Source organism: Kogia breviceps, chromosome 1 (assembly GCF_026419965.1).
Source record: "Kogia breviceps isolate mKogBre1 chromosome 1, mKogBre1 haplotype 1, whole genome shotgun sequence".
NCBI lineage: Eukaryota > Metazoa > Chordata > Mammalia > Artiodactyla > Physeteridae > Kogia > Kogia breviceps.
The window spans coordinates 18,506,960-18,525,285 of NC_081310.1; the positions used below are offsets into that span (position 1 = coordinate 18,506,960).

Sequence of the window (18,326 nt, forward strand, 5' to 3'; positions counted from 1 at the left end):
GTTATCACCTTCTTTCACAGGACACAACTGCCTCCTCTTTGAAGAACTCTCGCCTTGCCTTGCATGTCACTCTGTGCAGTTGTTTCCTCCCCCCATTTACTTTTGGGGTTACTTTTCTTTCCAGCCCTTACATGCTGGTAATGCTGGCATTCTTTAAGGCTCTAGTCTTCATTCTCACTCGATTCGCTCTTCTAGAGAATCTCATCACTCTGTCATCATCTGCTGGCTGCTTTCTAAGTCTCCATCCCTAGCCCAGATTTCTCCTGGGCTTCAGAATAAAGTAAGTGTTGACAGGACGTGTATGTTTGGATATGCCGAAGCACCTCACACTCAGTTTGTCTAAACCTGAGCTCCATCTTCACAGTCCTTTCGACCTCTCTTCCCGAGTTCGGTGTCTCAGTAAATGGTATCAACCTCTACTCAGTTGTCTAAACCAGAAGCTTCATCATCGCCTTCATTTTCCCTGAGCTCTTTCCTCTCTCCCCTCACTTCCAATCACGGAGTTTTGTTGATTTTTACCAGCCAAATACTGAAAATGTCTTTTTTCCCGTTGCCACTGCCTGTCCGGAGAGTGGGCTGGTATCTTCTCCCTCCTAGATTCCAGCTAAAGCCTCTTAGTGGATTTCTGAGTCTCCAGTGTTGAACGACTCTCCACACACTGGCCGGAGACACTTTGCAAAATCACACTCTTCACAGATATCCTTTATCCAATTGAAAGGAACCTTCATGATTTGGTCCCTATTAAACTGTCCACCCTGGTCTTGCTCCAGCACCCACCCCATGTAGTCATACTGACGTGCCGTCCCCCACATGCCCTGCTCTTGTTTGCCTGGATCGCTCGCAGGCTTTTGCCTCTCTTCCAATTCCTCCTTGCAGGATAACCTCTTACTTACTCTTCCAGCATCTAACCTCCACTTGCTTGGGATTCTACTATTTATAAATCTCATTCCATTGGTTATTATTTTCAAACTCTTAATATTGTGCTCTTACAGGGAGATCAGTTGAGTGCTTTGTGACCACCTAGAGGGGTGGGATGGAGATGCAAGAGGGAGGGGATATGGGGATATATGTGTATGTAGAGCTGATTCACTTTGTTATACAGCAGAAACTAACACAACATTGTAAAGCAATTATACTCCAATAAAGATGTTAAAAAATATATATTGTGCTCTTAAATTTGAGAACATCACTAAGGACTTACCTTCAGCTCATTTGAAAAACCAGAAGTATTTATGTCTAGCTTATGTTAGTTAGTTTTCTTGTTTGCCCATTCTCACTCATCGTAATAATAACAAACATTCAGAGAGCTGCCACGAAAATGTAGTGTGTTGATAAAAGTACAGTTAGATCCCTTTGTTTGTACTGATGTGTTTGTGTGGAGAGGTGGGGTTTGTTATAGATTTTGTTTTTTGTTTTTTTAATTTATTTTATTGAAGTATAGTTCACTTATAGTGTCGTGTTATATTATGGATTTGTTTTAAACATTTTTCAAGACTTCCATTTTTAAGCACTATCTGAGCTGCCACCTCCATATATTTGTGCAGTCCAGCTGCAGAAGTGAGTAAAGTTGTCAAGGACTAGATGGGCTGGATTACAGGGACTGGTTCCAGGAACCTCCATGGATGTTCAAGTCCCATATATAAAATGGTGTGTAGTATTTGCATATAACCTGTGCACATTCTCCCATATACTTTAAATCATCTCTAGATTATTATAACACCTAATACAGTGTAAGTGCTATGTAAATTGTTGCTGGTATGTCACAAATTCAAGTTTTGCTTTTTGGGACTTTCTGGAAATTTTTTTTCTGAATAGTTTCTATCTATCGTTGGTTGAATGTGAGGATGCTAAACCCACAGATACTGAGGGCTGACTGTACTGTGTAGCTGTCCTAAGTGGTTCATCATATTCTTTGAGGATTTTTATGTATTCACCATGCAACCTAGGAAATTCTGCCAACAACAAAATTTTCCTTCTGCAGATGCTGCTGCCTGATTATTGTCTAGGCTTCTGCCAGACATACTATTTGGGAGGAGCGAGATGAGGAACAGGAAGGACTTTGATATTTTGGAAAATCATGTGGCAGGAATTTACAGCTCTGCTTTGTAAATCTTTTTTTTCTCCTGATGTGCACCCTCCCTGACACTTTTACTTTATTGATGAATGATCACTAAAGACTTGGTGACAGCATTGTTACTTTTTTTTTTTTTTTTTTTGCCGTATGCGGGCCTCTCACTGTTGCGGCCTCTCCCGTCGTGGAGCACAGGCTCCGGACGCACAGGCTCAGCGGCCACGGCTCACGGGCTTAGTTGCTCCGCGGCATGTGGGATCCTCCCGGACCAGGGCACGAACCCGCGTCTCCTGCATCGGCAGGCGGACTCCCAACCACTGCGCCACCAGGGAAGCCCAGCATTGTTACTTTTAAAATTTGTAGTGAGTCTCCTTTTATTTAAATTAGTTGGATAATGTACCTAAATTACCATTGCTCAAAGTGGTTATAAGAAGTATGTCTTGCCTGCCGATGCAGGGGACATGGGTTCGTGCCCCGGTCCAGGAAGATCCCACATGCCGCGGAGCCATGGCCGTGGAGCCTGTGCGTCCGGAGCCTGTGCTCCGCAACGGGTGAGGCCACAACAGAGAGAGGCCCGCGTACCACAAAAAAAAAAAAAAAAAAAAAAAAAAAAGAAGTATGTCTTGCATCATAGTCCGGTGTGTGTGTGTGTGTGTGTGTGTGTGTGTGTGTGTGTGTGTGTGTGTGTGTGTACCACATTTTCTTTATCCATTCTTCTGCCGATGGACACTTAGCTTGCTTCCATGTTTTGGCTATTGTAAATAATGCTGCAGTGAGCATGGATGTATAGGTTATCTCTTCAAGATAGTGACTTCATTTCCTTCGGCTAAATACCCAGAAGTGGAAACAAGAAGGAAATACTGCCAAATACTATATGATCTCACTTATAAATTGGAATCTAAAAAAAAACAACGAACTTATGGAAACAGAACAAATTGGTGATTGCCAGAGGCAGGGGATGGAAGAAATGAAGGAAGATGGCCCAAAAGTACAAACTTCCAGTTATAAGATAAATAAGTTCTGGGGATGTAATGTACAGCATGATGACTAGTTAACAATGCAGTATCTTATATATTTGAAAATTGTTAAGAGAGTACATTTTAAGTTCTAATCACTAGAAAAAACATTATAACTTGGTGAGGTGATGGATGTTAACGTATTGTGGTAGTCATTTTGTAATATATACATATATCAAATCATGTTGTACACCTTAAACTAGTACAAGTTATATGTCAGTTATATCTCAATATAATTAACGTGTCAAGTATATCCCAGTATAACAACTACAGAAAAAGAAAGTGATAATCTTTTAAGTGTTATATGTCTACATATCATACTTTAAGCATATATGAACTGTCTACAAAGTTTAATGAAAATATGTCAGTATCATGTGACTAAGACCCTTAGGAAAATCTTCCCGTCTGGCACAGCAGTATTCTTATAGACCCCAGTTATCAGAGATCTGGTCTGGAGCACCTGTCTTTTGCTTAGTGACTTTGGGTAAATACTATTAGTTGAAGGGAAGGTGCCTGAGGAGTCAAGGTTAGCCTCAAAAATCTGTGTATGGAAAATTATTTTTCTAATTAGTTGAATATTGGCAAATAAAGTTTAGAGATAGGGAATATACTTTGCAGGACCTAGAAAAAGAATATTAATGTATCAGCACCTAGAATGTTCTTGAATGAACACCTAGAATCCTATAGCAATAAAAAGTTGAAAATTTTTCTAAATTAATACAGAATTCATCCCCATTAGTTTGCCTTTGTTTGTGGGTGATAAAAACCACACGTAAATGTATCCTCCTTCAAGTCTGAAGTGTACACTACGCACAGTCGTGTTTACTATGTGCACAGCATCACACAGCAGGTCTCTAGAACTCTCTCATCCCACAGGACTGGAAGTCTGTACCATCGAACAACAGCTCCCTCTTGCCCCCTCCTCCTAGCCCCTGGCAAACACCATTCTACCTCCTGTTGCTATGAGTTTGATTGTTTTCGATACTTTATATAAGTAGAGTCATGCAGTATTTGTCTTTTTGTGATTGGCTTATTTCCCTTAACAGTGTCCTCTCGGTTCATCTATGTTATAGCATATGACAGAACTCCCTTCTTTTCTAAGGCTGAGTAATGTTCCATTGTATGTGTGTACCACATTTTCTTTATCCATCCATTCATCCATCAGACATTTAGATTGTTTCTGCATCTTGGCTATTTTGAATAACACTGCAGTGTACATGGGTATGAAATATCTCCTCAGAATCCTGTTTCCCGTTCTTTTGGATAGGTACCCAGAATTGGGGTTGCTGACTCATATAATAGTTCCATTTTTAGCTTATTGAGGAATCTCCATACAGTTTACCACAGCAGCAATGCCATTTTACAGTCACATCAACAGCGCACAAGGGTTCCAGTTTCTTTGCATTCTCACCAACACTTGTTGTTTTCGTTTTTTTTCAACACTGGCCATCCTGACAGATATGAAGTGATATCTCATCGTGGTTTTGACTTTCCTGATGATTAGTGAGTGATGTTGAGCATCTTGTATGCTTGTTGGCTATTTGTTTATATTCTTTGGAGAAATACCTATTCAAGTACTTTGCCCATTTTTTTAATTGGGCAGTTTTTTGTTGTTACTGAGTTGTAGGAGTTCTTCATATATTCTGGATATTAACCCCTTATCTGATGTATGGTTTGCCAGTAGTTTCCTCATTCCATAGGCCGCCTCCTCTGGGTTGCCTTTTAACAGCCTGGGATTGACTGTTGTTTCACAGTCTCAGCTTAAATTGGACTCTGGTAATGCACACCAATGTCTGTTTTCACCCTGATTCTTACTAATTCCTAATTCCAGGATTAAATCTTGATTGTTCTCTCTTCCCGTATTCTCTGAGCTATATTGTCATTACTAACTCTGATTTGCATTTCCCATGATCTCTTCTTTCCTAATGTTTTAGTAAGTGATGATTTTAAAATTACAGGTAGGGCTTCCCTGGTGGCGCAGTGGTTGAGAGTCCGCCTGCCGATGCAGGGGACACGGGTTCGTGCCCCGGTCCGGGAGGATCCCACGTGCCGCGGAGCGGCTGGGCCCGTGAGCCATGGCCGCTGGGCCTGCGCGTCCGGAGCCTGTGCTCCGCAACGGGAGAGGCCACAACAGTGAGAGGCCCACAAAAAAAAATAAAATAAAATAAAATAAATAAAATTACAGGTATATATTTGGTAGAAGACCAGGAAAAAAAAAATCTCTTCATTAATCTTAAATGTAAAAATGAAGCTGAGGTTAAAATCAGTAGGTTTTCATGTTAAAATTTTCAAATGTGAAAATATTCCTTTTAGAGGAGCATAGACAGCAGGCAGTATATTTTGAATCAGTTCATTTGGTGAGTGTGTGGGATGACGGTTAGAGTTGTCATAAGATATATAAGTACGTCCCAAAATCTTACACCTCCTGTTGACCTGCTAATCAATCTAGAAACAGTAACTTTAGTATGAAAACATCACGATTCTTGTTGACTGAACCAATAAATTTCACATTTACTAAAAAAGAGCTAATATAAGTGGTTGAATGTTCTGATTGGCCAAACATAATGTAGAGTTTATTTCCTAGCAAATAATGAAAGATCGATGGATGAATGTTGGTCATGAAGAAGAAGAACTAAAGCCATATGCCGAGCCTGAACCAGATTTCAATGACACAAAAAGAATAGGTAAGTATTTAAGTACTGTGAGAGGGGTGGTCCCTAGGCTAAAAGTGAGAGTCCTTTAGTCTACCAAAATCGTGTCTAAAATGTAAATGGGAAGCAATTTTTATTTGAATAATACTTGCTTTATCTTTTCTTTCTCCAGATATACACTAAACATTGCAAAATTCAAGTTCCTTATTTTGTTCCCATGTATTATAATCTAAACCAGTTGTTGGCAACAGTGATATAAAAATTGAGATAATGTAGATAAACCTCATTCTTTTCTTTCAGCAATTCCTAACAGGGGGAATGACTGATTTAAATATCAGCACTGATCAGACTGATACATATCAGCAAAACATAGCATGTATTTTAACCAAAAACATAGAGGCCCTGAGTTAGAGCGAGGAACCCTTTGGCTCCCCCTTTGTTTCCCACTATCTCAGCAGGGTCCATCCTCCCACACGCAGTCAGTGCTCTCCTCCCAACCGGTTCCCTCTCTTCATTCCCGGAGCCATCAGCAACTCACAGTTGAGTCATCTCCTGTCTGGCTTGAAGGCAGAATGGCTGAGGAGGAGCACTGTCGGGTGTTAGGAATCCGATCAGAAGAACTGTGGGATTCAAGCCTTCCAAAGAGTAAAGCAGAAATTGTTAAGAGATGAGAGAGACCACTCCGTGAGTGGCTGAGGGTGTGTTGAGAGAGAGAGAAGGTGTTCTGTGTATGTCACAGAGAGACAGATACTACCTCTAGCTGGATAAAGGAACTCAGCTCAAGGATGTGCTGGGCAATGAGAAATGGAGTAGCCTGTGAATATATTAACCCACAATGTAGATAATTTCTGCATGAAAAATTGGGGATGTACAGTATCTGTAACTACACAGTGTCTGTATATTAGTAATCCAGAGGTTTTATAATGAAACTTATACTTTAAATTTTCAAAATTTAGTTTTCATATCTGATGTGGGCAAACTTGCCCATTTTTGTTGGTTTCTTTACTAAAATAAACCCATTTTCAGAAAATTTGAATTTTGTTGTTTTTTATTTCTAGACATCATGGTCACCATGGGTTTTGCACGAGATGAGATAAATGATGCCTTAATAAATCAGAAGTATGATGAAGTCATGGCTACTTATATTCTTCTAGGTAGAAAACCACCTGAAGTAAGTTTTCCACCTTTTCAGATTAATGTGAATTATTTCTTAAGCTAAGTCACAGCTAAGTATAGATATAATGTTAGCAAATGTATTTTAGGTTGTATCAAAAATACAAAGACCCTAAATCCTTATTTATCAGAATTCAAAATTCAAGCTGCTGAGTTGTGAACTAACCTTATTTCCGACTACTGAGAGATTCTGTTTTGAAAGAGCAGGCATAGTGCCTTGCAGCTCTGAGAGGCCCTGTTCATAGTCACGTCTTTGAGAATGGCTCTGGCAGCCCAAGTGCAACAGCCCTGCCAGAGGTAACACAGTTATTTTGGGTGAGCAGAAAAGACAGCAACTGAAACAAAAGGAGGTGACAGCATTAAAAACAAAATGTATAGGTGGAAACCCAGGAAAAGGTTGTTTGGTGATATATTTTGTCTTGTAGAGTGTCAAGTGTTTTGATACGTTCAATTGGAAATTCTCAAGGCCAGTCGAGGTCTATAATAGGGAGAGAGAGTAAGGAAGTTACTCTCTGCCAATTGTGATTGAACCTTTGATGATGCTTTGGGACAGCAAATGTAAAGGTGTACATCGAGAGTCAAGAACAGCCCAGAGCTTTGACAGTTGGTTGAAAATTAGACATCTGTGGGAGGCATTTTGTAGAATAGGATGAAATTATTTATAAGTAGATAGTAACTATTAGTGAATCAGTACATTCAGCTGACATTTACTGAACCTACTCTGTACCAGAAACTATGCTAAGTACTCGAATAGAAAGATTAGAAGGTCTCTGCTGTCAAGGAGCCATCAGTCTAGACGGGAGAGAATTGGTCCACGGTGTGGTACAGCGTGGAACGTGCTTTGATTAGGGGGATGTACAGGATACTCAGGGACATAAGGGGACAGGCACCCACAACAGGCCAAGACATGTAAGAGGTTGAATTAACAGTATTTGATAACCTGTTGGAAATGAAGGATAAGAGACTCTCAGATTCCCAGCATAGGTGACTGGTTTTGTAAGATGTATTTGCCAAGATAGGAAAAGAGTGAACTTTAGGGGGAAGATGGGAGGTTTGTTCAGTTCCGGGTGGTTGAATTTGAGATTCCTGTTGGTTGGAGCTGGTCAGTAGACATTTGGATATAAAGATCTGGATCTGAAGGGAATGAGTTGAATAGCATGAATAGATTTGGGATTCATCATCAGAGGGCCACACAGTAATGTGCCAAGAACTGTTTTAAGGACTTTACATGTATTAATTCATCTAATCCTCTCAATGACCCTACCAGGTAGGTACTACTATAGCGGAGGAGAGGGATCTTCAGTAGAGAAGCTAATAGCTAGAGAAGTGGCATCAAAGAAGCCAAGCCAAGAGAATTTTAAGAAGTGGGAAATAGTACAAATGGTTATCTCTAAAGTCTTTGAACTGTCTCTACCTAGATTTTAGATTTCACTCCTGAGATCTTTAATTTTCCAATTAATTTAAGTATAAAGGAAACACTAATTTTATAAGCATACAACCCAGCCTGTGCATGAATTAAAATGAAGTTTGAATTGCATTGAATATAAATGAATGAAGCTACTATAAGTAATAAGAGCCTGAACTTTGGAGCCAGGGTCACTGGGTTTGAATTCCCACCCCTCCCCCGCCCCAGCACAGCCACTAACTAGCTGTGTGACTTAGGCAATTTACTTAATTTCTCTGTGCCTCAGTTTCCTGATCTATAAAATGAGGATGACAATAGTACCTATCTCTTAGGGTCACTGAGAGGGTTTAAAGGAATGAATACTTCTCAAGTCCTCAGAACAGCTCCTGGCACACTACTGTGTGCTCTGTGTTAGCTGTTATCTATTAAAATTTTCATCCTCAGTATTTCTCTGCTCTTTATCATTAGCAACTTTACATATGAATTTAGATTTCCCATTAGAATGCCAGTGATTCAGTCAGAAGTTTGCTGTCAACAAAATACTTCTTTATTACAGAGAGAGGGAAAGTGTTTCAATCCCCAGTACACCATGCTTAGCTCTAAGTAGATGCAATTTCTTGATCAGAGCCAATAAACCAAATTCTGTTCTGTAAATGTGGTGGAGAAAGCAAAACAAAACAAAAAAGTGTGTGTGTGTATGAAGTTAAAATTTCAGATTTCATCCTAAGTTTGAATCTCAACTATACCTGAATTCGAATCCCAAAGATGTCTCTTGAATCTCTTAACCTCAGTTTTTCCGTCTAAAAAGTGCAGGTTAATAGATCATAGGTTTGTTGTAATGATTAAACAAAGTAACATATATAAAAAGTTCAGCATGGCGGCTAGTATTTAATAACCATTCAATAATTGGTAGCTATTATTTGGACCCAGAAGGACCCAAAGCCATTTGTACAAGATCACAGAAGATGACATGTACTTATGGAACGATGTTGTATCCAGTTCTCTCCCTTCCTCTTTGCCAGCTTGCAGTTCTGTATCCAAACTTTTTAATTTTCTTAGTTCTGATTACTCCATGTACGACTTGGAATAAATTAGAAAAATCAAGCGTGCATATTGTTTCTATGAACTTTTTTAAATTTTAAAACGCTGGTGGTCTTTCTTCTTATAGTTTGAAGGTGGTGAATCATTATCCAGTGGAAACTTGTGTCAGAGGTCACGACCCAACAGTGACTTAAACAACAGCACTCTGCAGTCCCCTGCTCACCTGAAGGTCCAGCGGAGCATCTCAGCAAATCAGAAGCAACGACGCTTTAGTGATCATGGTGGGGGAAAGTCAAATATGTGGAAAGACAGACTGAGTCTGCCCAAATTTGCATTTTTTGTTAAGCATTATACAGTTCACATGTTTCTGTTCTTGGATCATTCCCAGTTATCACACGTTTATATTATTGAATGATAAATATAATCCTGTTTTCAGGGGCTGACCTAATTTTTGTAATCAAACAGTTTAATCTTCATTCAGAGTGTAAAGTATGCAAATAACAATATTTTTAATACAGAGTTTTTGTTCGTTAGAAGAAAATATGTCAGTTGCTTTTCAGCTAATTATGCTTTTTAAAAAATTACAGCTGGTCCATCCATTCCCCCTGCCGTATCATATACCAAAAGGCCTCAGGCTAACAGTGTGGAAAGTGAACAGAAAGAGGAGTGGGACAAAGATGTGGCTCGTAAACTTGGCAGCACAACAGTTGGTTCAAAAAGTGAGATGACTACAAGCCCTCTTGTAGGGCCAGAAAGGAAAAAGTCTTCAACTATTCCCAGTGTGAGTAAATATTCTGGCGCATTGCAATCTGCTGTAGTTATTCGTTGTCAGAATTTTTTTGTTTAAAGATTTTTAAAAATTTTATCTTTTCTTTTCAAGTTTAAAAAGATTAAAGTGAATCATACATTGAAAGAACGTGCAAAGGGGGCCAAGCTTCTAATAAATGCAATTTAAGAACAAAAAAATGAGAGTTCTTAAAATAACATTTAACCTTACCACAAAACAGTACATTAAACTTTCCTGCCTCAGTTTTCATGTTTGTAATATTTACTTGATTGTATATTATATTGGTGCATTTAATTTTATGTTTACAAATAAACTGTTCAATGAAGGCAGACTACAACAATAATTACTTTATAGAGTTAGCTCCCATTATCCACTTAAAACAGCAAACTATAGAAATTATATAATGGGAGCTGGAAGATAGATTGAGACGTTCCCCCTATAAGACAGCAGCAAAGAATAAAGAGAAAATATAAAAGAAAACTAAGATATACAAAGGATAGAAGTAGAATTAGTAACATTTAGGAAATAGGAGTATAGAAAGGAAAAGGGGCAAAATGAAAGGGAGGAAATATTTGAAGAAGAAATAATAATTTTAAAAGATGGAAAACTTCATATTAAAAAGGGAAAACAGAAGCAAGAGGGAAAACCTACTCCTGGGCTCATTAAAGTGGGATATATGGATACCAAAAGCAAAGAGGAAAAACTTCAAAGGTCCCAGAATGAGACAGCAGGTGACCTTAAAAGGAGCAAGATGCAGACTGACATCTGATTTCTCAACAGTAAGATGGAGGCAGGAAGATAAATGGATACAAAATATATATTTTTTTAAAGTATCAAAAGAAAAGCACATTGAACACAGAAGTTTATGCCCAGCCAAACTGTCATTTAAACATAAAGATACAATAAGCATATTCTTATGAATAAAGAACCTCAACTCTTGTGATACAGTGACCCATTTGAAAACACGGTACTGTTTGAGGAAGTACTCTTATAGTAAGAGAAAGGTATCTAGAGTTTTGCTGTAAAATATATGGGAATTGAAAGCAATCAGCTCACTTATTAAAGTATGTATGTGGTAACATACACAAAAAAGAAAACAAAATAATGAAAATTCAGAACCAAAATTCTGGATAATATCCAGGAAGTGAGGATAGGGATAGAAATTAAAAGGAAAAAGCATATGCCTTGGAAGGGAAGATAGGGGTAAGTGTAAGAAATCAGTACAGTTAGCCCTCACTGTCCATGCGTGTTTGGTTGAACCTGAAGACACGGGACCTGTGGATACGGAGGGCCAACTACACTCAGCCACTTTATATAAGGGACTTGAGCCTCTATAGATCTGGGAATCCACAGGGAGTCCTGGAGCCAATCCCCAGCGGATACTGAGGGACGACTGTAGAATTCAGGAACTTAAGGGCAAGAAATATAAGGACAAAAATAAAATGTATAACTTTTAAACCAACAGAAGAAAAGGAATTGATTTAGCTTATGGAAAGTAGGAAAGAAGAGAGAAAACATAAAAACACTTTAAATAGAAACATGAAATAAGGTACCAGAAAGCCCAGCATAACCTTAATTGTAAATGGGTTAAACTCCCCAATACCCATTGTCTTACACAGTTAATGGAAACCGTATTTTTTTTAAAAATATGTGATTTGATTATCACCTTCTGGTCTATGAAACAGATGTATATAACCACTTTAAGGATGAAGGGATATAGCCACTTACATTCCAGCTGGTCTGTTTGGAAATGATTTAGCTATAATAGATTTAATACATTTTTTATAAGTAGTTTTTTAGACAAGTCATCATTTCCTCTTATCTAAACAGCAACTAGAGGACAGTTTCCAGAGTGTCATCACCCCGTATAACAGAAAGAAAGAATTCCATCCCCTATTTCCTGCTACGCCGCTAGATTACCTGTCATTCAACTCAACTTGGTCATCTTTTCCCATGGGTATTCTCAGCTGTTTCCACCCGTGTCTTTATGCAGTGCTCTTGCTTAAAGTTCCCCCTGCACATTATGAAAATCCCATTTCTATAGATCATTTCGAGTCCTGCCTCCTGGATGGAGCCTCCTAGGACTGAACACTCCAAAGTGATCTTGTTGGCCTGATTGCTGGCCCACGTTATTTAGCTCATAGCCATATGCTGCCTTGCATTGTTCACTGTTGTTTCCCCATATTTATGTTCTCCTGTTACACACCGACACGGTAGCTTCCTCAGCATCATTAGTGATCGTGCACACAGTGGGTATTCAAAGCATATTTATTAATTTTTAAAAGGCATAAAAACTAAGGCATTGGTTTAAATTTAAACTAACTATGCCACACTTACTTTTTTTTTTTTTTTTAAACATAAGCCAAAAGATTCTGGTAGAGAAATTCTTCTCTTAGCCACTTAGTATTCGCATCAAAGGGACAAGGCCAGGGAGGCAGCTTGTGAGGATCAGAGACCTGGAAGGCACAGTATTGAAGGGGAAACTGTTCACCCATCACACTTTGAGAAGGAAAGTAGTGTTACTACTGAAGACAGCCAGAAACGTTTTAGAGGTCTGTAAAGGATGTATGGTAGCATGATCTGACAAGAATTTGTTCAAAATTAGGTTACTCATGTGACAGTTCAGCCAAAACAGTGAAATTATCAAAAGTGAATATTCTTATATTGCTACATTTGTTGCCCATGGGGTAATTTTACAGACTTCTAGTAATATCTTGGTGGTTTTATACTTTTCCAGGATTTTTCCCTATTTTCTGTTATTATTTCCAGGATTTTTCCTCTAAATTTTTTTAAAATAAATTCATTCATTCATTCATTTTTGGCTGTGTTAGGTCTTCGTTGCTGCACGCGGGCTTTCTCTAGTTGCGGCGAGCGGGGGCTACTCTTAGTTGCGGTGCGCGGGCCCCTCATTGCGGTGGCTTCTCTTGTTGTGGAGCACGGGCTCTAGGCATGCAGGCTTTAGTAGTTGTGGCACGTGGGCTCAGTAGTTGTGGCTCACGGGCTCTAGAGCGCAGGCTCAGTAGTTGTGGCACATGGGCTCAGTTGCTCTGCGGCATGTGGGTTCTTCCCAGACCAGGGCTCGAACCTGTGTCCCCTGCATTGGCAGGTGGATTCTCAACCACTGCACCACCAGGGAAGTCCTCTCCTCTAAATTTTTAATCTCCAGTTAAATCTCCTCAGTAGTCTGTAAGAGCAAAGTAGGAAATAATTAGATGTTCAAAAATTAGGGATTTATTAGTTAAAAAAAAAAAAAAACCACTGTATATCTGTGTAGCTGAAAAGAGGAAGTATTCCCAGGGTGGCACCGCACGCAGCGTTGGTGTCCGCAGCTGGGCCTGCCGGTGGCCCTGGAGCTTTGGTCTCTTAACATCACCAGCGGCTGTGGGGTTTTCCCAGGCAGGTGCGGAAGGTTCACCCACAGGCTTCCAGGTGGCCTTGCACCTTCAGGGCCCCAGGTTTCCTGTTTGTGATGATAGTCGGGGTGTCTCTCGTGCATAGTCCCCTCAAGCTGCCCGTGCCACTCTCCTGGCCTTCTCCCTGTCACCGGCTTACAGAGGCGTGAATAAAACCCAGCTTTTTCCAGACAACTGTCCACCACTGCTGTAGGACAGTAAGCTAAGAAAACTGTGCGATGCTTGCTATGCTTTGCCTTTTATTTCTACAAGGGGGAGAGGGATGGGAGATGGAACTTGTTAATGTAAGATTCTGATAAATTAAAATTCTACCACAGATTTTTTTCAGTTATTTGCAGCTTAAATTCATTTCTCTGATTTTCCACAAATACAGTTAGAATATTTTAATGTGTTTTTTTTTTTTTTCCTTCTTAAAGAACAATGTGTATCCTGGAGGTAGCATGGCAAGAAGGAATACATACGTCTGTGAAAGAACCACAGATCGATACACAGCATTGCAGAATGGAAAAGACAGCAGGTAACTGTCACAGGGACAGGCAGGGCTACCTTTGTCATTTTTTGCATTACTTTGCTTTGCATTAGTGCTCTGGGTAAAACTCCTGTAGCTGAATGGGTCAAGAGGAAAGGAAACACAAAACAGCTAGTTAGATTGCAACCAACCATTCTTACTAAGGCACCTCCTCATCTGTACCAGAACGGAGCGATGGAAAAATATTTAGGGAAAACAGGAGATAAATGTCTTAACCTGGGATTTTTCTGAATAAAATATGATAGTAAATAATTCCCTATAGCAAAACCTATCATAGCATCCTAATCTCATCTTCATTATCTGAATCTTACTCTTTGATACCCTTGCTCCTTCCTCCTGACCTTCTTCCTTCCCACCCCCCGCCCATCGAGTCAGCATTATATCCAAATAGTGAAGGCTTTGTTTGCCTTCCTCTAAAAAACTGTGGCCATTTCAACTGATCATTGAGAAGCATACAGTTCTCAAAGTGTTTTATTTTAAATATGATAAATCATATTTTATTATTTAAAAAATCTAAGTTCTTTTCATCGTGAGTTAAGGACTGCTCATCAGGATATTACAAAAGGACAGGGGGAGTCTTTTCTAATAAAATTCCATTTAGCTCCATCCCTAGTCATTTCAGCAGACTTGACAGACCATTCTTACACTTGTTTCCTCTCAGTTAATAGGCATTTAAAGTCAATGTTATTATAAGGCATAGTAGAGAGGTAAATGAATCTTCCTTGGACCTAAGATCCTTTAGGCTAGAAAGGTTGTTGGGAATTCATTTCTAACTTACTCTTTTTCCTGTACTAAATCCTAATCTGCAGCCCCTTTAGTCTATAACAGTTTAACCTATTGATTAAAGATATGAACTAAAAGTGTTTTGATGATGTTTCCAGAGATAGGATTTTTGCTACAATGATGAATTCTTATTGAATAGCAGACAGTGAACCACAGCAACACGTCACACCCAATTGTGATTGCTGGAAAGTGAAAACTCTCTCTAATCATAATCATTTTATCCATAAAAATAATGTCATACTTTTCGGATTCACATATATAGAACAAGAGTGTGTGAGATCTTTTCCATGGAAGGTGGTGGTAAATTCACCCTGTACACTTTTGACAAGAATATTGTTGTTAGTCAGTAATAATACCACTAATGTTGATTTCTGAGTGTTTCAGTCATGAAAGGTATTAGTCAATTTAGACTTTTAAAAATCTAAGTTCTTAAATTTTAGTAAACTGCAGTTTTTCTTCTGTTTTACATTCCACGGTCTTCTCAACTGTCTTACGTTGAAAGCCTCACGGAGATGTCCGCGAGCAGCATATCTTCTGCAGGCTCCGCCGTGGCTTCTGTCCCCTCAGCGCGACCCCGCCACCAGAAATCCATGTCCGCTTCTGGTCATCCTATTAAAGTTACACTGCCGACCATTAAAGACAGCTCTGAAGCTTACAGACCCGGGTAACATGCTGGTTGCATCTCACTTTGTCGTTAAGAGTTTAAAGAAATGTCACACCATACAAAAATACAAGATAGCCATCATATTACGAACTTTTTGAAGATTCAGTGTTTGTGGCAGAGGTGAAGTTGAATTGTGACATAAACTTACTACGTCCCCTAGCAGTTATCAGAAATGTTGCTTACAATTTAAATCATTTTCTGGAGGAATTGTCTTCAAGGAGTTTGTTTTAAATCCCTCCGTAGAGTAAAGGGTTGTTGCCAAATTTATCATTCAGTTAAATTGAGTTTTTATGGTTTAAAAACAAACAAACAAAAACCCACGAGACTGGGGGTTGAGACCTACTTAATCTTCTCGGCTCTGGCCAGTCACTTGTTCTCAAGAAGAACTTTTAGTTTTCCTGTCAGTGACGAAACAGATGATCATGAAGAGCCCTTTCAGTTATAAAGTTAAATAACTATTTTTCTGCTATTTCTGTATGTTGAGATTTCTCAAATTCAGGGAAATGTTTGATAGTTAGATTTGTTAATCACGTGGGTGATGTCCCGTAGCATTTGCTATCACTAAGGCCAAAATTATAAATAGGAAATGAGGCTTCAATTCAAAGGCTTTTTGATAAACAGTAAAATCTGTGTTCTACATTGCTGAATGGTTCAAGAGAATAGTTAAAAAAAAAAAAAAAATTGCATGCAGTGCCCCTTGTCTGGCATTCCTGATACTGAAGAGTGTGTGTGTCCCCGTTTCAGTAATTTCTTAATCGTTAGTAACTAAATTTTTATAAAAGGCATTTAGTTTGAATCTGAAATGTCATCCGTCTCCGGCGCTAACAGTACTTACAGCCAACCCATGCATCACGTCTGTAACGGAAAGAATAGAATAGGGCCGAATAAAAGTAGCCATGGCAATTTTCTTCCGGTTTGTAGCATGAGTGAGACCTTTCTCTGTCACCATTCTGAGAGCTACGTCTCAATGTGTCCCAGCAGCACAGCACAGCGCGCGCCTGCTGCTTCCCCGTCCGCTTACAGTATTAGCGCCGCCACCCCTGACCGGACCCGCTTCCCCCGGGGCAGCTCCAGCCGCAGCACCTTCCACGGGGAGCAGCTCCGCGAGCGCCGCGGCGCTGCCTACAACGGGCCGCCCGCTTCCCCCTCGCATGAAACGGGGGCATTTGCACATGCCAGGAGGGGCACGTCAACTGGTATCATAAGCAAAATAACGTCCAAATTCGTCCGCAGGTCAGTACCAACATATTGTGGTGTTTTCTGTCCTCTAGGAATTAACAAAGAAGATTCGTTGTTTTCTTTCGTCTCTACAGTGATTTTCCAAAATGGTTGTATGACATTTCATTAGACATGCTCTTTTACAGAAGTTGGAAGAAAAAGATCAAGGAAGACATAAAGTCTATTCCCTTAAGGAAAAGAAAGAAAAACAAAAGAATAAAATGAGAATTTAAAAATACTGTAGGATAGAGCAGAAAGAGCAAAACTTGACGTTGAAAATGTGTGTTCGAACAGAGTATCCCCTACTTGAAAACCTTGATTTAGAAAAAGGAATTAAATATGACTTTACCTTTATCCTTCAAGTAGTATTTCTTAAGAATATTCTTCAATTGCTCACTAATAATATATATACATAATATATATATATATATATCGTTTACCTTTTATTCTTCCTTATAAAAAGCCCACGTATTGGAATCACAGATTACGTATGTAATTTAACATCATAAAATCCTAATATCAGAACACAGTAAACACAAAATGAATGCAAGTGTAGTAACCTAATCCAGTAGAACAATGAAATTGTACCCTTTTCTAAAAATTAAGCATAAGTGGGTAATACACATTGATTATACAAGTTGCTGAACACAGTGCAGGTTGACGTAAGTTTGGTGTGCTATCAGGTCCTACTAAAAGCCCATGAAAGTCCCGTATGAACCAAGCCCTGTACCAGGTGCTGAGCAGGATTCAAAGATAAAGAGATAGCACCTGTGCCCTCACGATTCGGACAGCCCCAAAGGGGTCAGACTGGACACCCCCAGCCACGATATACGATGAACGTGAACAGAAGGGAAAGTGCAGGCAAGGCACTGTGGGGTTCCTGACTCGGGAGGGAAGCTCAGGCTCCGTGCCAGGCAGTTGTTTGAGGAAATTAGAAGTTATAGGTAAGAAAGTTTTATACTTGCGGCAAAAATAGTACTTCAGTACTTCATTTTCAATGTTTTTAGTGTTCCTAGGATTTCAGATAGTGCGTGTGGAAAAGAGAAGTAGTGTCCTTAGCCTCTCACCTTTTCTTGGATCTGTTTATAGACTCTGTTCATGGATGAGTTTGCCCAAGATCACACAGCTGAATTTATTACTTTAAATATACCCCATGCGACGGCTGTTTCTAACCGTATCAGTCTGAGATTTTGTACCACTTGGGCAGTTACCATGACACATTGACAGAGAAAGACCTGAAAGCCCCCCCGCAGAGTCAGCGGGACAGCGGGACAGGGGTGCTGGCTGGCCGTCAGCAGAGTAGTAGTTAGGTTATCAGTAGTTGGAATTTGGCTGACAATATAAATCCAGTTTTAAAACCTGGTACTTTCTCCTGGTTAAGCCACAATTAATTTTAAGGTGAAGAAAAACAGGTTTTGAGTTTAATGCTTGATTACTAACTGTACATTAAGCATTGTGCAAAATATTGCTCTTTACTTTGCAATAAAAATTTAGATTCTAGAGGGAATGTAGTAAGGGACACCAGACAAGAAGATTGCCGTGTAGGCATTCAGCAAATGTGAAGACCTACTACGT

The 18,326-nt window shown here is 39.5% G+C and overlaps 1 protein-coding gene across 4 annotated transcripts in view; it reads left to right on the forward strand.

Annotated features, from left to right (window-relative positions):
* MARK1 (microtubule affinity regulating kinase 1) overlaps positions 1-18,326 on the forward strand; it is a 149,070-nt gene that overhangs the window by 119,968 nt on the left and 10,776 nt on the right. For 2 of the 4 annotated variants that reach the window (XM_059039758.2, XM_059039799.2), the window contains exons 10-16: positions 5,672-5,771; positions 6,797-6,909; positions 9,485-9,638; positions 9,945-10,138; positions 13,974-14,074; positions 15,372-15,533; positions 16,515-16,766. In XM_059039758.2, the coding sequence (XP_058895741.1) occupies positions 5,672-5,771; positions 6,797-6,909; positions 9,485-9,638; positions 9,945-10,138; positions 13,974-14,074; positions 15,372-15,533; positions 16,515-16,766 (1,076 nt within the window). Of the gene's footprint in view, positions 1-5,671; positions 5,772-6,796; positions 6,910-9,484; positions 9,639-9,944; positions 10,139-13,973; positions 14,075-15,371; positions 15,534-16,511; positions 16,767-18,326 lie in introns of all 4 variants that reach the window. The other 2 variants (XM_059039747.2, XM_059039791.2) reach the window with 1 other exon arrangement.